Here is a 26,322-nt window from a genome sequence, read left to right as displayed (position 1 = left end):
AAAAAAGCCTTGATCCAGGGTTGGATTACAGCGCCGCGGCTCCAAACTTCGGCCACCGCACCGCCACCCTAGCAGCCTGCCCGAGCACCCAGCACAGCAGGTTCCTGTCCTCTTCTGGACCGCCGATGGGTTTTGAATGCCTCCGTGTGCCTGGATGGGCGAGAAATGAACTGTAGCTGGAATGCAGCCGTGCCCCCCGTGAGCGTGCAGATGCACAGGGGCAGCCGGGCAGCTGCTTAAGCCCTCAGAATGAGCTGCTCGCAAGTGCATCTGGAGGCTGCCGGGGGAAATCGCTTCCTCTAGGCGAACTTGCAAGTGCCTTGAGCAGCGGAGAACCAGGCATTGACTCCTGGATGCTGGAATCCTTTGTGAGTTCATAGGAGAAGGTTTCCTGCTCTGCCCTGCTGCGCGAGAAATGCCTTTTGCAAGGGACGCCTCCCGCCGCAGCACTCCGACCGCCTAGCGACCTGTGGATCCCAGAGCTCAGGATGTGCAGACCCTGGGCAGCTGTGAACGTCTTCATGGTTTCCTTCCTGCATCTGCTGCAAGGATCTGACTACGAGAATGGCTCTGTGAAGGTAGGGGAGCCTCACTCACTGCCGTCCTTGATAGCCCAGACCACCAGGGCTGCACACGTGCAAGGGGTTTGGTGATGGTTTACTTCAACAAACCTTTAGCAGCCACAGAGGGGGAGGGGGGAAACAACAACAGCCAAAGAATTTAAAGCTAGATTTGCTCCTTAATATTTTATGTCTTTCTCCTGATTATTATTAATTACTCCTGTTTATTATTAATTAGTCCTACTCTTTATTCTTCAGTTCAACCTTTAGTGTCAGTCATGGAAAATAAAAGCAAAATATAACCAAAAGAAGAAGAGGAGGGGAAAAAAATCATCTGAAGAATTTAAAGCCACATTTGCTGCTTAATATTTTATGTCCTTCTCCTGATTATTATTAATTACCTCTCTTTATTATTAATTAGTCCTGTTCCTCATCCTTCAGTTCAATTTTTAGTGTCAGTCATGGAAAATAAAAGCAAAATGTGACCAAAAGAAGAAGAGGGGGAAAAAAAATCATCTGAAGAATTTAAAGCCACATTTGCTGCTTAATATTTTATGTCTTTCTCCTGATTATTATTAATTACTTCTGTTTATTATTAATTAGTCCTGCTCTTCATCCTTCAGTTCAATCTTTAGAGTCAGTCATGCAAAACAAAAGCAAAATGTGACCAAAACAAAACAAAGAAAGAAAAAAATATCCCAAGACTTTAAAGGCAGATTTGCTCTCTCCAAGGGGACAAACCTGGCTGAGGGACTCAGAGCAGTGAGTCAGAGCCAAGCTGGAGGTGAAATTCAGAGCAAAAGGAATCGAGGAGAAAATAAACTCTCCCCTCCACCCCACCCCCCCAAAAAAATAGAAGCCAAGACAACAGAGCTGTGGGAGTGAGGCCACAGGTTGGACTTGATGATCTTTGAGGTCTTTTCCAACCTTATTGATTCTATGATTCTCTTCAGTGTTTTATGTCTTTCTCCTGTTTGTGATTAAGTACTCCTACTCTTTGTTCTTCAGTTCAAGTTTTAGTGTCACTCAGGCAAAATAAAAGCAAAATGTAACCAAAACACCAGCCAGTCAGGGCAGCTGGCGTGCTTGCTAATAAGCCTTTGTGCTTCAGGTACTTGTGGCTGCAGGGTCAGTGTGCTGGTGCTGAGAATTTCCCCTCTAACCACACGTGTTCAGCACTTGTTCCCTTGCTTGCCAGAAACCAGAGAGCTGTTTCCCTCTTGTTTGGTGAGGAGATGTTACCCAGCACATCCAAACAAGCAGTGGCTGCTAGTGACAGAGCACGCTGCCTGGGAATTGACCTTTCTGCTGGGCATAAAACAAAACTTCAGCTGAAACCTCACCTCGAGAGTAGGGCTGTTCGGGACTGACTTCCTGAGGCAGCGTGAGAACATCCAAGACAATCACTGAGAAGAGTTAGGACAAAAGCTGGAACAAGTTCCTACAGGAGCAGTGCATCCAGAGGGATGAGGGCGGTGTGTGGTCGAGGACAGGCAGCTTTGTGTTCCAGCAACACAGCCAAACAAGCTGAGGCTTTTGTCTGCGCCTCAGAGAGCGTCCTGCTTGCAGGAGGGAGCCACACGGCAGGCTGTGAGCTGTCCCCCGTGCTGACCTGCGTGCTGCAGCAGAAATGCTAAGGTAGGAGCTGGGCTGCAGGCTGCCGCTGCCAGCGGAGGCATCAGAAGCAGCGAGAGATGTGCTGCAGGCTGCCTGATGCTGAGCCCTGTGCCTGCTCTCCTGCACTGCTGCAGCACTCAGTGCTTTGAGGCGCTGGGACCAGAGTCATCTGCCTTGTGCAGCTGGGTCAGGCCAGCCCCAGGCACAAACCCTGGGTTGAGAGCAGCTCTGAAGAAAGAGCCTTGGGGGTGTTGGGTGCTGAGCTCCCCAGGAGCCAGCAGTACCCTCCTGCAGCCCAGCAGGCAGCTGTGTGCTGGGCTACAGCCAGAGGAGTGTGGGCAGCAGGGCAGGAGAGGGGATTCTGCCCTCAGACTCTGCTCTGCTCAGACCTCACCTCCAATCCTGCCTCCTCAGCAGAAGAAGGTGGGGGTGCTCTGCCTCAGCTCCAAACCATTCCCCCTTGTCCTATTGCTGACAACCCCATGGACAGTCCCTCTGCAGCCTTCCTGCTGGCTCCCTCTGTGTAGGCAGATGTGATGATGATTTTTCTTCCCCTGTTTTGCCCAGTGTGTGGATTTCTGGGTTGTTTTAGCATGTGTGACCTGCAGGCCTTGGTGTGTATGTGCATGTGTAGATGTACCCTACCAGAAGTCTTTCCTGTCACAGTGTTCAGTGGCACACAGGATTAGTCTGCTCTGACTGACCCTCAGGCTGAATTTACAGGACAGAGCAATGCTGCAGCGCATTCCCCTGCCAGTCCTGACTGTTCTTCAGCTCTTTAAGGTCAGCAGTGGTGCTGGCTGGATAAAACCACAAGCTCAGGGTGCAGATAGTGCACAGTTACTGAGACCCAAGAAGGATTCACCACCTGCAACCTGCTCTCCCTCAGCTACAGGAGTTCAGGCAGCTGAGTTCTCCCCTGGACACCTGAAGCTTTAAACCTGTCGATGGTTTCACCGCTCAGGTGGTGTCAGAGTGGTAACTTCCAATGTGCTTTTTTTGGGAGGGCTAAAGATTTAAATGCTCCACTAGGACCCTTCCCCTGGTGCCTTAATGCTGTAAGCATTTAAAAGCTCAGGTATGAGCTGTGGTGATTCAGCAGTGTCTGCCTCATGCTTGGGTTCTCCCAGCCCCTCAGAAGTGCCATCCTCTTCTGGGCACAGGAGTCCTTTTTCCTTCCATGAGCATACCAAGGCCATCTGTCCCCTGACCACCAGGCCCAGCTCTCCTTTCTCTCTCCATTCCTAGCCTGTTCCAGTCCCAGGATCCAACCTGTGTCCCCTCACCTGCAGGATTCAGGGTGTTGCCTCCTGTGCTCTCTGCATGCCACCTTCTTTTGCTTCTGTTCATGTCTGACCACAGTTCCCCCTTCCATCCTCTATCTTTAGCTTCTTGCTTTGTATCTGTAGTCACAACCCCCCAGATTTTCATCCCCCAGTTTCTAGTCCTGGTCTCCTCGAATGCCATCAGCCTCCTGAGCCAGATCTTGCCCTCTTCCATCACTGCTCATCTCCTTGCCCTTTCACAGGCAACTCCAGCAGCTTCCCTTCCCTGGCTGCCCAACCCCTGTGGCCTGAGGGAAAGGGAGGGCAGATCCTCTGCTCTCACCCACACAGGCTGGACCCGCAGTGGTCTGTGCTCATGTTGTGCTTCACTCCTGAGCGGTGTGGGGCTCAGCACAGACCCCAGGTGCTGAGCCCTGGCAGGTCTCTGCTGTTGCTCTTGGATGGGTTCAGATTTGGGTGGATTTCTGCAGAGAGAGCAGGAGACACATGTGGGCCAGCAAAGGCTCTGCAGGTGTCAGGACCTCACACCTGCGATCCGGAGCAGGGCAAGGCCAGATGTCTGCGAGGGTGAGAGTGCCAGAAGCCTCTGCTGCACAGATGGAGAGGGAGCTGTGTCTCCAGCTGCAGGCAGGCCGCCGTGACAGAGGAAACAAAACCATGAACCGTGTTGTGAAGCCAACAGTCGGCATGGGAAGCGTCAGCATGAGCAGCCAAGCTCTGGCAGTGCACTGCTGAAATGGACACCAGGCTGCGGGGGGATGTGGTGGGCAGCTGCAGGCAGGGCCAGCGCAGGCAGCAGGCAGCCCTCAGCCAGGCCTCGGCCACTGCTGCCAGACTGGTGTCAGCTGGTGCCACCAGCCAGGTCTCGGCCAGGTCTTAGTCAGCGCCACCAGCTGGGTCTGGGCCGGGTCTGGGCCAGGTCTTGGCCAGCGCCACCAGCCAGGTCTGGGCCAGGTCTGGGCCAGGTCTTGGCCAGCGCCACCAGCCAGGTCTGGGCCAGGTCTGGGCCAGGTCTGGGCCAGGTCTGGGCCAGGTCTTGGCCAGCGCCACTGGCCAGGTCTGGGCCAGGTCTGGGCCAGGTCTTGGCCAGCGCCACCGGCCAGGTCTGGGCCAGGTCTGGGCCAGGTCTTGGCCAGCGCCACCGGCCAGGTCTGGGCCAGGTCTGGGCCAGGTCTTGGCCAGCGCCACCAGCCAGGTCTGGGCCGGGTCTGGGCCAGGTCTTAGTCAGCGCCACCAGCCAGGTCTGGGCCAGGTCTCGGCCAGCGCCACCAGCCAGGTCTGGGCCGGGTCTGGGCCAGGTCTTGGCCAGCGCCACCAGCCAGGTCTGGGCCAGGTCTGGGCCAGGTCTGGGCCAGGTCTTGGCCAGCGCCACCAGCCAGGTCTTGGCCAGCGCCACCAGCCAGGTCTGGGCCGGGTCTGGGCCAGGTCTCGGCCAGCGCCAATGGCTAGATCTGGGCCAGGCCTCAGCCTCACCCACCAGGCAGCAGCTTCCTGTTGTCAGATGAAGTCCTCACTGAACAACCAGACTTCCACACTAGTTTCCTGAAGGCTGAGTTTGATTGTTTTGGGCTTTCCCTCAGGACCTGTTTTCTGAAGTCTCTGCTGGAGCTGGGTGCTGCAGGTGTCCTGCTTTGGGCTGCTTCAGCTGGGGGAGTGCAGGCGGCACTGCCTCTCGCCCTGCCTCTCCCCCTGCGTTTTTCCTCTCTTGGAGCATTGTCAGACACAGTCTACTTTCCCCAGAATGTCAAAATTAGATGCAAAAAGCTCTGGCCTGTGTTCATCAGAGCTGGGGAGCATTTTTTGCCAAGAAAAGACAGTGGTCTGTCAGAGCTGGTTCTGCTTTCCAGCACTAAAGCGGCTTCTCTAATAAGGCTTCAGGCTCTGAGAATTTGAGTTGCAGCCCTCCCTGCCCTGTTCTGCCCCTTAAACTATCAGTAACCTGTTATGGGGAACACAGGAGAAAGGGACAACTGGCAGTGCCCAAGTTATGACTGGTCTTTATGCAGAGGTCTTCTCCCCATGGGGAACCCTCTTGTGGTTGATTAGAACCCACAGCTGCTAAGCCTGCAGGGCATCACTGAACTAGAACTCTGCTGTCTGACAAAAGACTGAGGGGTTAGATGTGCTTAGCCTGGGAGGTAAACTGCTCCCTGGTACCTGCAGTCCTTTTCCACAGCTCAACCTTTGTTTCTGTGCTAAACATTGCTACGACCTTGAGTGGCCATTTTTGCTCCTAGAAGATTCCACAATCTCTTGTTGACACTATGAGCTGGCTGGAGGTGCAAGCCCTGCTGGTGCATGGTCCTTGTTCATTGGTGAGGGTACAACAGCACTTCCTTATGATTCTCAGGTCTTGTACCAGCCAAGGAGAGAATCCTTCCCTTTGGGAAGGCTTGGCAGTACTGGAGAGCTATCACACCATGAGCAGAAGGAGTTGTGGAGTTCTTTGCATCTCTCCCAAACTCCAGCTGCAGTTTGGCTGTACAACCCAAGCAGAGCTCTCCAAAGGACCCTGAGCAGCAGAGCTGGGTGTGAGCTATTGTCTCTGTAATGACCCCTGGCACTGCTCTGCAGACAGATCTGCACAGGCTCCTGATGAATGCTTGAAAATGTTGCTCAGTTTCTAGACAAGAAAGCTTCCAGCAGAAGCAGATCTTCCCTCACTTGGGTTGCCTTCCTCCAAGGCAGCTGCTGGAAGTACAGCAAGCTGCTCAGCAGCTAGAACTAAACACAGTTCTGAAGGCTGTTGGGAAGAACGTCTCTGTTGGAAGGCTTCTCTTCTGCTCCTTCTTCCCCAAGTGAGCAAACTCTTTTGAATGAAGATTCTAAACCTGTAGGAGCAGGGAAATGGTCAGAATGGTAACTGTGCAAGGATCTTGTTGCCCCAGCCTCCCTCCTGCTGTGATTACCATCTCTGACAGGCAGGACGAGCCAAACCCATGCATTCCAGGGGAGAGGATTGTGCTTTGCTTCAGCAGAGGGAAGCTCTCAGGGGGGTGGTGAGGAAAGCCAATTTGTTCTGCCTTATCTGTTAGAGCCTTGACAAGCTCCAGGGGAGGATAAGAGAACAATTCTGTTGCCGTGCCATACTCCATCTGTCCTTGGCCCTTATCAGTCGGGAAGGGAGCTCCTAACACACTGCTGCTTTATCAACAGCACTTCTCACTCCTGAGAAGCAGTCAACAAATCCTAGCTGCTGCTCAAGGTGCAGTGGAGCCACTTTCTGTTGATTTGTGGCCAAAGGCACCACCTTGGGCTCAGTGAGCGCTGCTGATCTCTGCTGCCTGCAGCCTGCTCTGCTTGCTGTGCCGCAGGCACCGCTGCTGTTCTAAGCACTGGGGTGGTGTGGCTGCAGGCTCCTGCAGGAGGCAAACAGAGAAACAGTCTGCTTGGAAATAGAGCAAAAGCCCCGGCTGCTGCAAGCTCCAGATGGCCAGACCTCTGCCATGGTGCCTGCAAGGTTTGTTCTGAGCAGTTCTGAACTCCAGCCTAGGTCTGAACAAGGCTTATCTCCTGTGGGCACTGTTGGTGAGGTACAGCAATGCTGCGCCTGCTCCAGACTAGGTCTGAGTAAGGCTTACCTGTGCCTCATCTCCCATGGACACTGTTGGTAAGTGAGGTACAGCAGTACTGTGCCTGCTCCAGACCAGGGCTTCCTTGTGTCTCCCCTCCTGTGGGCACTGTTGGTGAGGCAGAGCTGTAGATGATCTCATTCATTCCTGTTGCCATTAAATCCCTTGCACAACAGCTTTAGAGTTATCACTGGGTGCCTGGCACCTTTGCTGCTTTTAAACCTTGCTCTCAGGCCAGGTAAGGCCACTGCCATGTCTTGGGCTTGGCTTTGAGCCTTAGTCTCACAGTGATTGCATTGCTCAGCTGTGCTAGAGGACAGCAGGAGCTGAGAGCTTTTGCTGCAGGGGAGTACATCTTTCCTACAGAAATTGCCCTTCCTTAGGAGCTCCTCATTCCTCTCAGTGTCTGCCAGTCCCTTGTCTGCTCCACCTCTTCCCTACCTCCCCAGAAGGTTTTGCAAATCTGTGTGATTCTCAGCAGGATGTGAGGAACAGAGACAAAGCTGTGTGCCCCCATGGTGTTTGCAGAGACCCCAGCTGCCCCTGGCCAAGAAGAGTTTGCTCTTTCTGTCCCTCAGAAGGAGTTGGCTCTGTATGTTCCCCTCTGCCACAGACCAGCAGGACAGCTCAACAGGGTGGTTTAGTTTCTTGCATTAACAGAGATTCAGTTTTCTGAAGGACATCTGCATGCTTCTCCTATTCCCCTCCCATAGATGACTCAGTGTAAGGCCACTCAGGCAGTGGGGGAACACCAGTGAGGTCCTTGCTGCTTCAGCAGAATCAGACTGAGTGCAAAAGGGATTTGTCAACCCAGGGTGGGTACCACAGATATTTGAGAAGGGCTGACTGAAGCCAGCAGGGCAGGAGAGGGGATTCTGCCCCTGGGCTCTGCTCTGCTCAGACCTCACCTCCAATCCTGCCTCCAGCTCTGGGGTCCCCATCAGGAGAAGGACACAGAGCTGCTGGAGGGAGGCCACAGGAGGTCCCAAATATGCTCCAAGGGCTGGAGCAGCTCTGCTGTGAGCACAGGCTGAGGGAGCTGGGGGTGTTCAGCCTGCAGAAGAGAAGGCTCCAGGGGCACCTCAGAGCTGCCTGCCAGGAGCTGAAGGCATCCTGCAGGAAGGCTGCAGAGAGACTTTTGCTGTGGGGTGTCTGGAGCCAGGCCAAGGGGGAATGGTTTGGAGCTGAGGCAGAGCAGGGTCAGAGTGGAGCTGAGGAAGAAGTTGTTGAGGGTGAGGGAGGTGAGAGTCTGGCCCAGGCTGCCCAGGGAGGCTGTGGCTGCCTCCTGCCTGGGGGTGTTCAGGGCCTTGAGCAGCTGAGTGTAGCTGAGAGGTGTCCCTGGGCATGGTGGAGGAGATGAGCTCTGAGGTCCCTCCTACCTGAAGCCATTCTGTGGCTGCTCTCCTGAACCTGAGGCTGCCAGGACAGGATGGTCTGAGCATGATGGCAGCTTGCTGAGGGAGTTTGGAGGATGCAGAGTGACAGCTGGGGAGGGAACTGTGAGTGTCAGAGGGAGCTGCACAGAGGTTGCCCATGTTGCTGTCATGTTGCAGGTGGAGAATATGCCACACTCGGAGGCATTTCTTCTCCCCTGGCTTAGCAGTGTGAGGAGGAGCCCATGCTGGGAGACTCTCCTGAGCTGACAGGGGAATGTCAGTGAAGGAAAATTACAGTTCCAGGAAAATGAGTGCATGTGCTTGGGGTAACCTGAGTTCATCCAGGGCTGGCAGTGGCTTTGCTTTGGGAAAGGACATTTTGAAACCTGGCCCACAGATCAGCCTGGCACCCTCCCAGGCGTTTATGAAAGTGTCTTGGGGCAAACCCAGAAACCAGTGGAAGCAGGAACTGGAGGGACCTGCACAGGAAAATGTTTTCAACTATTAAAAGAATACCCAGGCCTCTGAGTCCATTCAGCTCTCTGCTGCTGAGCCTTCCAAAGCCATTGTCCAAAGCCCCAAAGCAAAGTGTCTGGGTGGCAGTGCTGTGCTGAAGGTTGGACTGCATGATCTTGGAGGTCTCCAAGCAGACGAGGAGGCTCAAGGGAGACCTTATTGCTGTCTACAACTCCCTGAAGGGAGGTTGTAGCCAGGTGAGGGTTGGTCTCTTCTCCTAGACAAACAGCACCAGAACAAGAGGACACAGTCTCAAGCTGTGCTGGGGGAGGTTTGGGCTGGATGTTAGGAAGAAGTTCTTTCCAGCAAGAGAGATTGGCCATTGGAATGTGCTGCCCAGGGAGGTGGTGGAGTCACCATCACTGCAGATGTTCAAGAGAGGATTGGATGTGGCACTTGGTGCCATGGTTTAGTAGTCATGAGCTGTTGGGTGACAGGTTGGACTTGATGATCTTTGAGGTCTTTTCCAACCTTATTGATTCTATGATTCTATGATCTTCTGTGATTCTGTGACTGCAGTCTGGGCATAGAATCCCAGACTGACTCAGGCTTGAAGGGACCTCAGAACTCATCTACTCCAACCTCCTCACCATGGGCAGGGATGCCTCTCAGCCAGACTCAGGTGCTTTAGGAAACAGGTAATTAAGGCTCCTGTCTTCAGTGAAAGCCAAGGAGACAGACTCCTAAGGCAGGGAGTCTGGAAGGAAACTTTGATCACACAAAGCAAAAGTGGACCAGTCCAGAAGCTGCTTCTCCTCCAGTTTTGGGTCTTGCTCAGATGCTGTGATGCTTAAGAGACTTTTTGGCCAAAAGAGCCAGCAGCCTCCTTGCTGTGTGTCTCTGTGCTCATGTTCACCTCTAGAGGTGGTGATACCTCTGGAGAAGATGCACTCAGAGATTCATGGAATGGGTTGGGTTGGAAGAGCTCCCCACCATGCCCAGGGACACCTCTCAGCTCCACTCAGCTGCTCAAGGCCTCAGCCAGCCTGGCCTTCAACACCCCCAGGCAGGAGGCAGCCACAGCCTCCCTGGGCAGCCTGGGCCACACTCTCACCACCCTCACCGTCAACAACTTCTTCCTCAGCTCCACTCTGACCCTGCTCTGCCTCAGCTCCAAACCATTCCCCCTTGGCCTGGCTCCAGACCCCCTCAGCAAAAGTCTCTCTGCAGCCTTCCTGCAGGATGCCTTCAGCTCCTGGCAGGCAGCTCTGAGGTGCCCCTGGAGCCTTCTCTTCTGCAGGCTGCACACCCCCAGCTCCCTCAGCCTGTGCTCACAGCAGAGCTGCTGCAGCCCTTGCAGCATCTTTGTGGCCTCCTCTGGACTTGTTCTGTGTCCTTCTTGTGCTGGGGACACCAGAACTGTACACCTTCAAACAGCACTGAAATGAAGGAGTTCAACTTCTGGTTGCATTGTCTTTGCCTCCTCCATGGCATCTCTTGCTCTGAGTGCAGGAGCTTCTGCTGCATCAAGCACACGACACCCACAGAAAGGTTCAGGCTGTCCTCACATGCTGCCAAGCGCTCTGTTGATGTCCAAGTGCCCTCACTTTGCAGTGTCACTTCACCCTCCCAGACTGGCTCATTTGGGAAGCTGTAGTCTAAACTTAGCCATGTGTGGCCCTCTTTGTCCTGCCATGGCACCAAGAGAATCATCACTCTGTGTCATGCAGCCACAGCCTGCTTCCCTGGCAAGCCACAGCTGGTGCCCTCTATGTATTGCTTAAACTCTGAGGTGAAGTGCAAGGTTGTGAGAGGCCTCTTGACCATCACTCCTGGCCTAGGCACAGTGCTGAGGTTGAGCATTTGTGTTTCTGCAGCACTTTGGCTCTGTGACCCTGGCTGAGAAGAGCTTTGCTGTGCGGAAGAGCTCTGAGATGGTTAGCTGGAATGCTGTCCCACTGGAGATGGAGACTGTGAGGCTGGGGCTCAGGCCTCATCTGTGCCAGAGCAGGAGCACCCAGGGCAGCTCACACAGCAACACAGCCAGCTGGCTTTGCAATGCCTCCACACAAGGAGACTCCACAGCCTCTCTGGGCAGCCTGCTCCAGCCCTCTCACACCCTCACAGCCAAAAAGCTTTCCCTCCTCTTCCCCTGGCACCTCCTCTGCTCCAGCTGACACCCAGTGCCCCTTGGGCTGTCCTTGCACATCCCTCAGCAGAGCCTGGCTGCCTCCTCCCCACACTGCCCTGCACATCTTCAGCCCCAGCACTGAGGGCAGCCCTCAGGCTCCTCTGCTCCAAGCTCCAAGCCCCAGCTGCCTCAGCCTGGCCTCACAGGGAGATCTTCCACTGCCTGCAGCAGCTTGGGGGCTCTGCCATCGACTCTCTCCAGCACTTCCCTCAGCTCCTTCTGGAAGTGAGGAGCCCAGAAGTGGTTCTGCAAGCATGGCTTCTTCTGAGCCCCTCAGCCATCACTTTGCACAGGGTTGGGTATTTTTTTTTGTCTGGGAGCTCGTCAAGCAAGGAGAAAAGCTGCAGGCTGCTGAGTTGCAGCATCTGACAGGAGATTGTCCACACTAACTCTCAAGGAGCAGCCTGGTTTGAAGAGTGCAGGCTCTGTGTGGGACCTGCTGCAGAAGCCAAGTGTTTGCACAGCATAAATTGTGGGGCAGTGAACTCAGGGTCTGATTCACACCAGTGTCCGAGGGGCAGAGGCCACTGGAGGCACCCCTGCTTCTTCTCTTGTTCTTTTCCAATGCTAACTACTTGTAGGCTTGTTCTGGAACCTGAGCTTGCCAGGAAGGAGAGGACAAGCCCATGATGGTTTGTTTTGGAAGCACAGAGGCTGGAATCCTCCAAGAATCACAATGCTAACCCACTTATCCTTTCCTGATGGCAGTGATGCTGCTCACAGCTCAAGCAAAGGAGAACAGACACTGAGCTGGGGAGCAGAGTGGTCTGTGCTATGAAAAGCATCCAGCTTCACTTCAGGAGGACTCTGACTTTGTTTCTGAGTGTCTGGTCTTAGGATCATTAGAAAATTGTATTAAGAGCAGCAGGAAGCTGAAGAGCTAAGAATGAACCACTGAAACCTGCTACCCTGATGAGTTGTGCAAAGCATCTCTTACAGCCTGAGGAAAAGTCCCTCTGCAGCCTTCCTGGAGAATCCCTTCAGGTGTGGGAAGGCAGCTCTGTGGTGCACCAGAGCCTTCTCTTCTCCAGGGGCTCTTCTACAAGAAGTGCAGGGCTGTGTCTTGTCTTTCACAGACTCCTCTCATCTCACCTTACAGCCTCTCTGTAGATCCAGGCTAGTTTGGCAGCCCTGGATGCTGACCCAGAGCATCTTTTCACGGCAGAGAGACAGAGCAGCAGCTTTGTGGCTGGTTAGGAGCTGCCCTGCCAGTACTGGCCCTACAGTCATGTTCTGCAAAGTCAAAGAGGCAGTTCTTGAGCAGGAGGGAACTTCTCTGTGGCTCTTCAAGCAAATCAGCATTGACACATTGACCTCCAGCTGCATTTCAGCTTCCCTGGATCAGCAGAATCCGGAGTGGCTTGTTTGTCAAACCATCCTGAGAGCCAGCCACTGGTGCTAAGTGTTGACATTCCTTGGGAGCCATTTGTCCTTCAGTGCTGAGAGAAGGCTCCCCAGGCTGCACCAGACAGGAAAAGCCTGGCAGCTCCTTCAGCTCCAGGCAGCAGCCTGCTGCAGCACCAGATAACCACAGGCTCACAGGAGGTTCAGGGTTGGAAAGGACCTTTGAGGAGGTCTTTGAGTCCAAGCCCCTGCCAGAGCAGGGCCAGAGAATCCAGCACAGGTCACACAGGAACACATCCAGACAGGGCTGGAAAGGCTCCAGAGAAGGAGACTCCACAACCTCTCTGGGCAGCCTGCTCCAGGGCTCTGGGAGCCTCACAGTGCAGAGGTTCCTCCTCGTGTTGGAGGATGGGCATGAGAGCAGAACAAATAACTCCTTCTGAGGGAACTGCACCGGGAATTCTGGGTCAGGGGAAGGTAATTACCCCAAAAGGAACTTGGCCCCTGTGTAAAGGCTAACATCTGTGTCGTTGCAAAATAAATGCCACAGATGTTTCGTTAACAAATAACAGCTGCTCCCGGGGCCTGCCTTCCAGAGCTCATCTACAGACCTCCTCCTGGAGGTGACCCTTTGCTTTCCAGCCCTGTACACACCACTTGACTGCTGCTGCTGCTGCAGCCTGCTCTGCCCCCCGTGGCCAGCTCCCTGTGCTCCCCCTGGTCAGTTCCCTGTGCTCTCCCTGGTCAGCTCCCTGTGCTCTCCTGGTCAGCTCCCTGTGTAGCCCATGGCCAGCTCCCTGTGCTCCCCCTGGTCAGTTCCCTGTGCTCCCCCTGGCCAGCTCCCAGTGCACCCCATGGCCAGCTCCCTGTGCCTCAGCTTTGCTTTCCAGAGGTGGTGATTTATTGGTGGCAGCTGGCACTGCAGCCCTGCGTTTGCAAGTAAAAAAGGAGAGTCAGCTGCATGGGCAAGAGTGAAGCTGAGTGCAGCAGCCCAGGGCAGCTGAGCCCCTTGCAGAGAGATCCTGGCACTGGGGCTGCACTGGCACTAGGGATGCAGGAGCTGCTCTCAGCCCTGGTGAGTCAGTGGAAACAAACATTCAGTGCCTGGACAGAGGGAGGCAGAAACACGGCTGGCAGAGAGCAGCAGGCAGAGCAGGGAGCACTGCTGGGGGCGTTGTGCAAGGTTAGGTTTCTGTTAAACAGGTATGATCAAGGTGATGAACAACTTCAGACATGGGGCAGGACGTTGCAGGGAGGCTTTTCCAGGGGGAATGCACAGGTGCAGAATGCAGTGACTGCTAGTGCTGGGCTGAGGCTGCACTTGGCTTCTGTGGCTGGCACAGGACCCAGGATGGTCAATGGCAGCTACAGCCTGTGCTTTGCAGCACACTGCATGTCCTGTGCAGGGGCCCTTGTGCCCAGGGCAGCTTCCAGTGTGACATCTGGCCCTGCAGTGGTGTCTCATGCCTGGCACAAGGGTTTGGCACCTGAGGTGGCTTGCTGCAAAGGCAGGAGGGTTGTACTCACCTGCTGCTCACTCAGGCTGTCTGTAGGGGTGATGGGATTCATGCTGGCCAGCTCAGGCACAGCAGCCACAGGGCTTCCACTTCCCAGCTTATGTGGGCACAAAGCAGCAGATCAGTGCTGCTGGGACATCCCTGTGTGCTCTTGGTCTCCCAGGGACTCAGGGCTGCCTCTGTGTACACACAGAATTGTCAGGGTTGGAAGGGACCTCAAGGAGCAGCCAGTCCCAACTCCCCTGCCATGGCCAGGGACACCTCACACTACAGCAGGTTGCTCACAGCCACAGCCAGCCTGGCTGCAAACACCTCCAGGCAGGAGGCTTCCACCACCTCCCTGGGCAACCTGTGCCAGTCTCTCACCACCCTCATGGGGAAGAGCTTCTTCCTGACATCCAACCTCTGTCTCCCCACTTCTAGTTTTTCTCCATCCCTCCCAGTCCTATCTCTCCCTGACCTGCTTCCTATGCTGCTCTGGGCACAGGCTATAGAGGTGCTGGCTGCCTGACTTCTGCTCCCCCTTGCAGAGGACATCCCTGTCAGCACTGGAGCAGTCAGAACAGCAGATCAGGAGAGCATCCAGCCTGGAGGAGCTGCTGAGGATCACCCACTCAGAGGACTGGAAGCTGTGGAAGTGCAGGCTGAAGCTGAAGGGCCTGGCCAGCCTGGACTCCAGGGCTGCATCCCACCGCTCCACCAGATTCGCTGCTGCCTTCTATGACATTGACACACTGAAAGGTAGGGACAGAGCCTCAGCTCTGCTGCAGCACCTCTGACCCTGGGTAGGAAAGCCTCAAGTACCAGGGGCTTGCTAGAGCTTCAGAGCTGGGACACAAAGATGATCCTAGTGCTGGAGCAGCTCTGCTGTGAGCACAGGCTGAGGGAGCTGGGGGTGTTCAGCCTGCAGAAGAGAAGGCTCCAGGGGCACCTCAGAGCTGCCTGCCAGGAGCTGAAGGCATCCTGCAGGAAGGCTGCAGAGAGACTTTTGCTGAGGGGGTCTGGAGCCAGGCCAAGGGGGAATGGTTTGGAGCTGAGGCAGAGCAGGGTCAGAGTGGAGCTGAGGAAGAAGTTGTTGAGGGTGAGGGTGGTGAGAGTCTGGCACAGGCTGCCCAGGGAGGCTGTGGCTGCCTCCTGCCTGTTCAGGGCCAGGCTGGATGAGGAGCAGCTGAGTGGAGCTGAGAGGTGTCCCTGGGCATGGTGGGGAGCTCGGAGGAGCTGAGCTCTGAGCTCCCTTCCAGCCTGAGCCATTCCATGCTTTTCTGGCCTGGCTGCCAGCTGGCTGTGACACCATTCACCACCACTCTCTGGGCTCAGCCTCCAGCCAGTCCCTAACCCAGTTCCCAGTTCCTTTCCCAGCAGCTGCCCTGTGCTTGCTCACAGGACAGATCAGGCAGCTGCTGCTGCACAGAATGTGACACCCACTTCTCTCCCTGCCCCTTCCCACAGCAGCCCCTCTGCTAAAGCAGGGCAAGTAAGCAAGTGAGGAGTGCAGCTGGAAAGGTCAGCACTGCTGGCACCCAGGGAAGTGCCACTGAGGTGGCTGCATGCCACAGCTCCCTGAGCTTGGCAAACACCTGAGCTGCTATTTCAGGGCCTGGCATTAGGTTGCTGTTTGGATGGACCAACAGTACTCTGGAAAGTCCTGCTAGTTTTAGTGAGGCTTCCCTTCATTTATTCTGGGAAATCAGAGTTTGGGCCCCCAGGTCTTGTGCTCAATGCCTGACTGGGATGTAGAGTGAATCAACCCTGGAGAAGGGCTCTGCAGGGCTGAAAAGAGGATTTAAAGACACAGAGTCAGGTGCAGAAAGAGTTAACAAGAATGAAAGGCAGGGCAAGCAGGAAAGAGAAAGGAAACGCTGCCCTGGAGACAAAGTGAGGCTGAAGATGAACAAGGCTCCATCAGTGTGCATTTTTGCTTCCCAGAGGATCCCTGCAGCCCTAGGCACTGCCTGCACAGCAGCAGAGGTGAGCTACACTGGAAGGCAGAGCAGTGCTCTCAGCAGCAGAGAAGGCACTTTTGATCTCTCAGCAGCCTGTTGGAGGGGGGCAAACATTTGCCTGCTTTTTCATGATTTGAACCAAGAACTATAGTGTGAGCAGTGATGGCTCTCGAGCAATTCTCTCAAAGCAGGTAAGCAAGACCCCCCAAAAAAGCAGAGCCACCTCTTAAAAGAGAGCTGAGTTCAAATCCTAGACTGGCTCAGGCTGGAAGGGCCCTCAGAGCTCCTCCACACCTTACCACAGGCTGTATGTCATCTCCTACAGACACACTGTGCTCCAGTCTATACCTGCTGAACTTTCTGGAGAGTTCACTCCAGAGCAGTGGCTCTGGGAACCATGTGCTGCACAACCACCCTGCTGCTAGCCACTGACACAAGGTGGGGGGGGGAAGAGAAAGTGTAATTATCTCAGGGAGTGTTCTTTCTAATTATAGTTAACCATTTAATATTACTCAATAATTATGGTTAATTATCTCATCATTAATTTGAGCCTCACAGAATGGCTCAGGCTGGAAGGGAGCTCAGAGCTCATCTCCTCCAAGCTCCCCACCATGCCCCGGGACACCTCTCAGCTCCACTCAGCTGCTCAAGGCCTCATTCAGCCTGGCCTTCAACACCCCCAGCAAGGAGGCAGCCACAGCCTCCCTGGGCAGCCTGGGCCACACTCTCACCACCCTCACCATCAACAACTTCTTCCTCAGCTCCACTCTGACCCTGCTCTGCCTCAGCTCCAAACCATTCCCCCTTGGCCTGGCTCCAGACCCCCTCAGCAAAAGTCTCTCTGCAGCCTTCCTGCAGGATGCCTTCAGCTCCTGGCAGGCAGCTCTGAGGTGCCCCTGGAGCCTTCTCTTCTGCAGGCTGAACACCCCCAGCTCCCTCAGCCTGTGCTCACAGCAGAGCTGCTCCAACCCTGGGATCATCTTTGTGTGCCAGCTCTGGTCTCCCTCCAGCAGCTCTGTGTCCTTCTCCTGCTGGGGACACCAGAGCTGGAGGCAGGATTCCTGTGCTGGCAGTGTCAGAGTTCTCTCCCCATGGGTTAGTCAGTTCTTGCATTCCCCCAGCCAGACTGGGACAGATTGCTAAAACCAAAACCCTGGTCAGCAACAGCTGAGTGCTTGAAGGCTGCCCCAGTGTTCTGAAGGGGTAAATCATGCCTGAATGAATGTTCCTCTTCTTTAACTGGAACCCCCTGATGGTGCTGAGGTGTGAGGCTGTTTGTGTTGGATTTCATTAGACACTTTGGAAGCAGTGCTCCCTGGCTGGCATCCAGGAGGAGCATTAATACCTCTGACCAGAATCTGGTAATCATCAATGTGCCTTTGCAGTCAGGCTCAGCCTCTACTCAGTCTGCAGTGGGGTACACCCAGGGTAAGGATAAAATGACCCAAGGAAGGTGTGGAGCACAGCAGGATAGGTTGTGGGTCAGCTCTGTTAGACTCCCAGCTAGGGGAAATCAGAGCAGCTCTGCTGAGCCCACTGGAATCAGCAGAGACTTTGGGCATCCCTACTGCAAGCTGAAACACAGCAGTGCAGGCACCTCTGCCAGGGCAGCTGCTCCGTTACTGGCATCACTTTGCACTCAGGCTCTCTGTGGGCCTTACATTGATGCCAGTCAGTGCAGATGGAGCCCAGTCAGTGCAAGTGGATGCAGCCCAGTCAGTGCAGACGGGTTCCAGTGAGTGCAGACAGGTTCCAGTGAGTGCAGATGGACCCCAGTGGGTGCAGGTGGACCCCAGTGGGTGCAGATGGATGGATTCCAGTGAGTACAGATGGATCCCAGTGAGTGCAAATGGATCCCAGTGGGTGCAGCTGGATCATAGTGAGTGCAGATAGATCCCAGTGGGTGCAGATGGATCTCAGTGAGTGCAGATGGATCCCAGTGGGTGCAGATGGATGGATTCCAGTGAGTGCAAATGGATCCTAGTGAATGCACCTGGATCCCAGTGCGTGCAGCTGGATCCCAGTGGGTGCAGATAGATCCCAGTGGGTGCAACTGGATCCCAGTGGGTGCAGATGGATGGATTCCAGTGAGTACAGATGGATCCCAGTGAGTGCAAATGGATCCCAGTGGGTGCAGCTGGATCCCAGTGCGTGCAGCTGGATCCCAGTGGGTGCAGATAGATCCCAGTGGGTGCAGCTGGTTCCCAGTGGGTGATGCTGGTTCCCAGTGGATGCAGATAGATCCCAGTGGGTGCAGCTGGATCCCAGTGGGTGCAGGTGGCCTGCCAGCACTTCATTTTCGTTGATGAACTGCTCCTCCCTCCCCAGGCCGGGGCTTGGTTTTGCTGTGCCGGCTCCTAAAACGTTCTGTTTCCCACAGTGATAGATGAGGAGTGGCAGAAGACTCAGTGTGTGCCAAGGGAAACCTGCGTGGAAGTGGCCAAGGAGCTGGGCACAACCACCAACAAGTTTTTCAAGCCCCCCTGTGTGAACGTGTTCCGGTGTGGGGGCTGCTGCAACGAGGAGAGCCTGAGCTGCGTCAACACCAGCACCACCTACGTCTCCAAGACGGTAACCGAGGCGGCCCTCTGCCTTCTCTTTGCCCCGGCTGGCCGAGGAGGGAGGGGCAGGAGGATGTTTGGGTTCTGAGATCCTGTTATGACAGCTCTGTCTGCGCTGCCATAACAAACAGAGGAACTGATTTCTCACACATGCAGAGTGAAGGCGGGCAGCAGCCACAGGAACCCTCACCTTCACGCTGCCTGATTCAAAACAGATCTGCAGGGGCAGAGCTGGGAAACCAGGCCCTGGGGAGGCGACTGCAGGCTCACGTGGTGCCAAGCAGTATAACCCTTCTTTAATGTCCTGTTTCTTGGGCTTGGAGCCTCTTGAGAGCCTTGGCTCCTCTGCAGCAAAGGATTAAGAGAGACTCCAGGAAATGTTGCTGTGTGAGGCCAGGCATCCAGGAGCTACACTTCCAAACTACCGTGGGTGCCAGAAGGGCTGGGTAGCAATTTTAGAGGTGAGCCGTTTCCAGTAGGAGACACCAGATGTTCTCCCTGTGAATGCCTCAGGATGTGACTGTCTGAAATCACAGGTCACTTGGAAAAGAAAGGCTAGACCAGTAGTCAATTAGAGCTTAGGTGCAGCAGGAGGCAGAGAGCAGAGCTGGAGTGAGCAGTGCCAAAAGAAAGGCAGCAGCCAGAGAGCCTCTTCCTGCAGACTCCCTCTAGTGCCTATGCACAGAGAGGTTCTTCCCAGTGTGGAGTACTTGCAGTGGACAAAACCATCTCTGTTGATAGCTACAGAAGGAGCACTGCAGCCTGCTCCTGGATCCCCCCTCAGCTTGTGCATCCCTCCTTGGAGCTGCTCACACTCTTGCACTCCGAGTAAGGCATTTGATGCTGCCTAAGCAAAAGGCTTTGCTCTGAGTGAGCACAAACAGGGGAGGCAGCTGTTCTAAAAAGAAAACTGAACTGCTCCTGGGGAGTAGGTTCAGTTCCCCTTCTGTCTTTGTTTCAGGTCTGTTGGAATGTGAGTCCAGCGGGTCTGGTTGTGCTGGAGTGAAATAAGTCAGGGCCCGTCCCACTTGCGTCAATGCTCATTAATTGCTTTCATTCCACAGCAGAAGGAGGAAGGAGTTAGGAGCTGCTGGCCACACACAAAAGACATCTGATCAGCACAGGGAGCTAGGTCAGCCTAAGAAGTGTTTGTTTGTGGGTGGCTTTGGAGCTGCAGCCCATCAGTTTGTTGGAAAGCTGCAGCTGTGCAGAGTGTAAGGTTCCCTCAGCATCCCTCAAGTGAAACACTTCCTCCAAAGCCCCCAGCTGCCTTCCACCCCTGGGCCCACCACCATCAGCCCAGATCTGCTGCTCCCACGGAGTGGGATGGCTCCCACCTCAGTGAGAGCCTCTGGATTCCTTGTTAGAAAGGATGTGCTTAGGGCTGTTCCCACCATCTGCATCCAGCCACTGTGACACCCCAGGCTACCTGTCCAGCTCCCTGCCTCGGGAATGCTTCTCAGGGACAGATGCCCTGTGCCTTGGCTTCCAGGGGAAGGAAGCTGGCTTGGTGGGGCAGGGGGTGTGGGGTGTCCAGAGGGCTGCTCACCCTAAGCAACCTGGAGGCACTGCAGGGCTGCTTGGCTCCCTGGGCTTCTGCTAGAGGTACTTCCAGGTGATTCCCTGCAGGAGCCCAGCTGAAGCAGAACAAACTCAGCTCTAGCTACTGCTATTTATTCCCTCCCTGAGGAGGCTGTGGAGGTTAAATTGGGCTCCTAAGCATGTGTGCTTTGATTACAGCCTAGCACAGCTGTCTTCTCAAGTGGATGACGTTCAGCTGATGATGGAACTGGGTACGAAGCTGTGTCTTTTCCATTTGGCCCTAACATGCAGAAGAGGCTTTTGAATGTGTTTGCAAATGATTTTGAGTGGTCTTGGGTGTGTAATAGCTGCTGACACAGCACTGGGAACAGCATGCTCCTACCTTGGTGGGCACTGCTTGTTCCTCTCTTCCCCTGCTCATTTGCACCTACAGTAACGGTCTCCAGAAGAAAACGGTGGCAAAGGACAGGAGGCTTGGACTGAAAACCCTCAATGTTAACTGCATGATGGGAAAAAAAAAATTGTTCTTCTTTCACCTCCCCCCAGCTGTTTGAGATCTCAGTCCCCCTGACAAGTGTTCCTGAGCCTGTGCCCATCAAAGTTGCCAACCACACAGGCTGCAAGTGCCTGTCGAACACCCAGCGCCATCAGTACACCATCATACGGAGGTCTGTCCAGGACCCAGAAGAGGATGGGTGAGTTCCCTCCTTTGCAGACTCCCACTCCCAGGCTGTGCATCCCCAGGGTGCCAGTCAAGTTCTGATCTGGGCATGACAAAGGGCCCTTCCCTTGCTGGTATCCCAACAGTTCTGCCAAGTGACTTGGGTATTGCTCAGGCTTCGAATGCTTCAGCTGCCCCCAGGGAGCTGGAGGCAGTGGGCACCAGAATCCAAGAAGCACCTGGCTAGTTCAGCACCTGGCTAGTTCAGCTCCTTCTGGAGTTATGAGGACACTGAGGTGCCTCAGAGTGCCCATACCAGCAGTGTGTTCCGCTGGAACTCTCAGGGTGTGCCTGCATGCATCTTGCCAGTGTGACACGAGCAGGTCTGCCCCTGCACTGTTTAGCCAGGGTGCCCAAAGTGCTGTGCCCAAGCTAAAGCCCTCTGCCACCTGCCATGGCACATTGGGTCAGAACCAGTGTGAGCCATGGCTTTGCACTTGCCAGGCCAGTTCTGGTTTGCAGCTGTCTGGCTCACTGGCTGGAAAGTGATCTCACATCTGCCTTCAAGATATAGTATGAAATACCTGCAGTCCTGCTGAGCCCAGGCTATGTTCATTGAACACAGACTTTAGGGACTCCCTGGAGGTCAGCTCAGATGCCTCTGTCCAGTCCTGCATGCAGGTTTGCCCACATAACTGCCCTTCAGTCAGGCATTCAGGCTGGGGGAGAGGTGGCACTCCAGCAGAGCTCTTAGGCAGCCTGCTGGCCACTCTGAATCCTCTTCCTACACAAATACAAAAGAACCTGCTGACTGCAGGGGGGTTGGACTGGATGGCCTTCGGGGGTCCCTTCCAACCCAACCCATTCCAGGATTCTATAATCTCAGCCTTCTCCCAGTCTGTGAGCTCCCTCCCAGAGCCAAGTGCCCAGAAGTCCTACTGACCCCTCTGACCCTGCCTTAGGCATGGGCAGATTTGGCCTGGAGCTGCACTCTCTGGTAGTAGGACAAGGTTAGTACAGTTGCAGAGCAGGAACATTGTACCCTGGGTGGGGTACAGCTGTTTTATGGCACAGTGGAGCCCTGAGATCTTGGCTGCCTCCTAGGATGGGATCTGCCATGTGTGCTGTGCCTGCTCCATCAGCTGCTGGGAGCCAGGCAGCTCAGCCCTGCAGCTCAGCCCTGCCAGCTCAGCCCTGCCAGCTCAGCCCTGCAGCTCAGGCCTGCCAGTTCAGCCCTGCAGCTCAGCCCTGTCAGCTCAGCCCTGCAGCTCAGCCCTGCCAGCTCAGCCCTACAGCTCAGCCCTGCCAGCTCAGCCCTGCAGCTCAGCCCTGCAGCTCAGCCCTCCCAGCTCAGCCCTCCCAGCTCAGCCCTGCCAGCTCAGCCCTGCAGCTCAGCCCTGCAGCTCAGCCCTCCCAGCTCAGCCCTGCCAGCTCAGCCCTGCCAGCTCAGCCCTGCAGCTCAGGCCTGCCAGTTCAGCCCTGTCAGCTCAGCCCTGTCAGCTCAGCCCTGCAGCTCAGCCCTGTCAGCTCAGCCCTCCCAGCTCAGCCCTGCCAGCTCAGCCCTACCAGCTCAGTCCTGCAGCTCAGCCCTGCAGCTCAGCCCTCCCAGCTCAGCCCTGCCAGCTCAGGCTGTCTGCAGCACCAGCACAGACAGAGGCTGCTCCTGCACCCAAGTGTCAGAGGTGGCAGAGAAGCAGGCTGGATTTGCCCAGTGGCTGCACTCATGCTCCTGGGTTTTAAAGTCCTCTTTTCTTCTCTTTCCCTTTCTTCCAGGTGCCCCTTTAGCAACAAACTGTGCCACAATGGATGGGTCTGGGACAGTGACAGATGTGAATGTGTGGTAGATGCACAGCACCTCAGCAGACGGGAAGGTAAAGGTGGAACGGCCAAGGGACCCTCCTGCTGCCTCTTTCCAGGCTGCTTGGCTTGCACTTGGGGTTTGGCCCCTCCCCAGCTTTGTTGCCCTTCTCTGGACACCTTCCAGCAACTCAACATCTTTCCTAAACTGAGGGGCCCAGAACTGGACACAGGACTCAAGGTGTGGCCTAACCAGTGCTGAGCACAGGGCACAATGACTTCCCTGCTTCCCAGGGATCTGCTTCCCAGATCAACAATAAAGACATTAAAGATTCTTAAGAGCAGGCTTAATTAGGAGCAAACTAAGTAAAATCAGTCCTGCCTCTGAGCTGCAGTCAGTGCAAAAGATTTCATGACCTTTCCATGTATTTAACCACTTTTAATGATAATAAAAGAAGGGAATAGTGATAAGGTGCTTAGGTGGTCAAAGAGGTCTGGGTTGCTTTGTGCTTTAGCCAAAGAAGTCAGTGAGCTTGAGGAGAAAGTTTTGTGTTCCAGTGAGAATTGTAGGTGCAAAATTCATGCAGAGTTTGTGGGTAACAGCTTGAGAGAAAGGAAGAAATCCTCCAGAAGGGCTTTTACTAAAGTATCCAAGTGTGTCCCAGGGAGAGTGCAGTGGTTGTGTCTGTTCCAAGTGCTCATGCTGCTGAGTCCCTGCCCAGGGCTCCATGTGAGTGGTTTGGGGTCCCTATTCTCACACCATTTTCCTAGCAAACACAAACTGGTTACCACCTTTGGGGTTGTTTTTAGCTTTAAAGCTGACACAAAATACTACCAGAGGAAAACAATGCAGCTTGTGGCTGAACAACCTACAAGTGAAGGAGGAAAATGCTGTCATCACTTCCCATCAGATCCCTAGGGGGTGAATGTGCTCAGGAGCAGAAGTGCAGCCATGGCCCTCAGCTGTGGGTATGACCTTTTTGTAAGGGTGTGAGCAGTAGGACAAGGGGGAATGGTTTGGAGCTGAGGCAGAGCAGGGTTGGAGTGGAACTGAGGCAGAAGTTGTGGAGTGTGAGGGTGGTGAGAGTCTGGCACAGGCTGCCCAGGGAGGCTGTGGCTGCCTCCTGCCTGGGGGTGTTGGAGGCCAGGCTGGATGAGGCCTTGAGCAGCTGAGTGGAGCTGAGAGGTGTCCCTGCCTCTGGCAGGGTGTTGGAACTGGATGCTCTTTGGGGTCCCTTCCAACCCAGTCTATCCATAGATGAGATCATCTGCTCTCCATCTTAGGTAGTCAAGCTCAAGTTAGGCTTTTTGTCTGCAGAGCATTCTCTTTCTTTCAGAGCAGACCCAGAGGACTGTGAGTAGCCAGAGTCCTCTTACCTCTTAGCTGTTTTAACAGCAGCTTGGAGCTTTACAGCCTGTGGTTTGTTGAGTGACAGCTTTTGCTGACAGGCACTCAGCATTCTCTCAGGTACAATACCCTCTCTGGAGCACTCTGTGTCTGGCACTGGCTGGAACAGAAGCACTTAAAACCTGTGGTGGAAACAAAGTGAGAGGGAAGCACTCGACACCACTTCACACACCCCAAGCTTTCTAGCCAAGAATGTGGGGCTCCCCTCCCCATAAGGCTGGGGTTGTTCTGCCTGGAGATTGGTTTTCCAGCATGAAGTAAGTAAGAATGAAGGTTTCTTTTCAGTGCTGGGCAAACCTTCCCTGGCCCCTGAGAGCTGGGGCTGCAGGGGTCAGGGCTGCAGCTTACATTCCACATTCCCTAGGGTGGATCCAAGAGCTAATTGGCAAAGCTGCAGGAAGTGACCTTCCTATAACACATTCTGTGCTGTGCCCTTTAATCCAGGATGTGCTGCTAGCATTTTACCAAAGCTTTCACCAAAGGGGTTGCCTTTCTGCCAGGCTTAGTCTCACACTGTCCTCCAGGTGTGTGTTTTGAGGGCAGGTAGATGAGAGAGGTGGCAGTGAGCTCCCCTGCCTGGGGTCTTGCTTCTGAAGCCCAGGAGTCTCTCCATTTCACTGACCAGGGTGCATCTGCTCCTTGTGGAAGCACTCCATCAGCTCACACCTTACTGGGCTTAGTATTACTGTTGTAAACATTCCCACAGGAGGTGGATAATGAAGTGCACTGAGCAGGGAGTGTGACAGCTTGTGGGGATGTGCACTTTTGCCTCTCCTTTCTGAGATGTTCTTTTTAAACCCTGCTGCCCAGTAAAGGTTTGTGCCTTCCAGAACCTGACACCAGGTTGTTCTCATATCCAGCATCCAGCATTTGCATAGTCCACAAGAAACAGCAGCATTGGAGTAAGGGAAATGATCAGCCCAGTCCCCTCAAGGGCTTTTCTGCACTGTGAATTACAACAGAAACTCCTGAAGGCTAGAGCAGGGCAGAGATGTGTGTGAGCCCTGGTGACTGCCAAGCAAGAGCAGCCCCCCTCAGAAGCAGCACTCAGGCATGCAGAGCTGGGAGAGGGCTGAGGAGAATCTCAGGAGGCTCAATAAGGCAAAGGGCAACCCTTGATGTCAATCCGGGCTGGGGGGGATGAAGAGATTGAGAGCAGCCCTGCAGAAAAGGGCTTGGAGGTGCTGGTGGGGGACAGGAGCCAGCAATGGGCACTGGCAGCACATAAGGACAGGGACCTGATGGAGAGGGTCCAGAGGAGGGCCACAAAAATGATGAGGAGGCTGAGCAGCTCTGCTGTGAGGGCAGGCTGAGGAAGCTGGGGCAGTTCCCTTCCAGGCCAAACCCTTCTCTGGTTCTCTGTTGCAGAGCTCCCACCCCTTGCTGAGCTGGCTATGTGTGGACAGCACATGGAGTTTGATGAAGAAAATTGTGAATGTGTCTGCAGGCAGAAGTGCCCCACGGATTTCCTTCAGAGTAAAGAGAACTGCAGCTGCTATTTGTGCAGGGAGAGCCAGGAGAGCTGTGCTCTCAAACACAAGATATTTCACCCTGAGACCTGCAGGTAAGTGTCCTTCTTTGGGGGCTCTGCTGCAGTACCTGAGGCAGCTTGCAGAGGTGCTGGGCTAGCCAAGAGGTCCATTTGGAATCAAATCATTGCTGGAGGTAGGAAGAGGCAGCAAAGGCAGCAAAGTCTTAGCTCCCTGTCTGGTGGGCTGCTGACATTCTGCCAAACAGTGCAGAGAACTGCAGAGCTCAGGGGTGAGAGAAGCTGAGTGGTGTGGCAGTGAAGAGCTGTTGTGTTGCAGTGCCTCTTGTAACTGTGCTCTCCTCTGTCAAACAGCTGTGAGGACAAATGTCCCTCACAACCCAGAATGTGCCCAACTGCCAAACCAGTGTGCCCCAGGCACTGCCGCTGCCCGAAGGAGAAGAGAGGTCCTCACGGGTCCCAGAGCAGAGAAACTCCCTGACTGAGCTCCCCCAGCCTTCAAATTCCACTGCTTTGCAAAGTAGTTGTCACTGACGCTCAACTGTAGCCAGCAGGAGCCTCTTCCACAGCAAGAGCAGCAGAATGAATCCAGCCTGCACTTATTTATTACTCACTGACTGCAGGGGAATCCTCTGGGACACTGCTAATTGTTCTCTGGGAGGCACCAACCACTCACAGCTGCTGGAGGCAAGAGTGGGAAGAGCCAGCCCAGCGGCCTGGAAGATGAAGGTGGCACCTTGGTGATAGCCACAGCCCCCAGAAGGCCTATCAGAGACTGGCAGTAGCTGACCTCAGCCACCCAGTCCTTAGCTAAAGCAGCTCCTGGGTGAAGCTTCCCTCAGAGAGGCAGTGCAGAGGGTCAGAGGCTTCTAGCAGGGTCAGCACTGAGTCCTCTGAGCTGCTCTCCAGCTTCTCCATGACCACCTGGAGTGTCTTGCACAACTGCTGTCAGATGTGCCCATATTTAAGTGTATATAAGAAAATAAAGACATCAGTTATTCA

General features: G+C 54.7%; 1 protein-coding gene across 1 annotated transcript; it reads left to right on the top strand.

Annotated features, from left to right (window-relative positions):
* On the top strand, positions 1 to 26,322 carry VEGFD (vascular endothelial growth factor D). Its single transcript, XM_068144713.1, has 7 exons — positions 1 to 578; positions 14,450 to 14,660; positions 18,243 to 18,433; positions 20,512 to 20,660; positions 22,400 to 22,497; positions 25,200 to 25,395; positions 25,675 to 26,322. Exons 1-7 carry the CDS (start codon positions 489 to 491, stop codon positions 25,799 to 25,801), a joined length of 1,062 nt encoding a protein of 353 aa, XP_068000814.1. The 5' UTR covers positions 1 to 488; the 3' UTR covers positions 25,802 to 26,322.

The sequence above is a fragment of the Melanerpes formicivorus genome, unplaced genomic scaffold (genome assembly GCF_026170545.1).
Source record: "Melanerpes formicivorus ecotype bairdi unplaced genomic scaffold, bMelFor1.0.p_v2 SCAF_11, whole genome shotgun sequence".
Lineage (NCBI taxonomy): Eukaryota > Metazoa > Chordata > Aves > Piciformes > Picidae > Melanerpes > Melanerpes formicivorus.
This window is presented reverse-complemented; position numbering and strand designations above follow the sequence as displayed.

What these genes read in the sequence shown, in the direction of transcription:
- VEGFD (XM_068144713.1), top strand. Translation starts at nt 489, where the DNA reads ATGTGCAGACCCTGGGCAGCTGTGAACGTCTTCATGGTTTCCTTCCTG. An exon ending in TGACATTGACACACTGAAAG is followed by an intron (nt 14,661 to 18,242) that starts GTAGGGACAGAG and finishes TGTTTCCCACAG; the next exon opens with TGATAGATGAGGAGTGGCAG. An exon ending in GCACCTCAGCAGACGGGAAG is followed by an intron (nt 22,498 to 25,199) that starts GTAAAGGTGGAA and finishes TCTCTGTTGCAG; the next exon opens with AGCTCCCACCCCTTGCTGAG.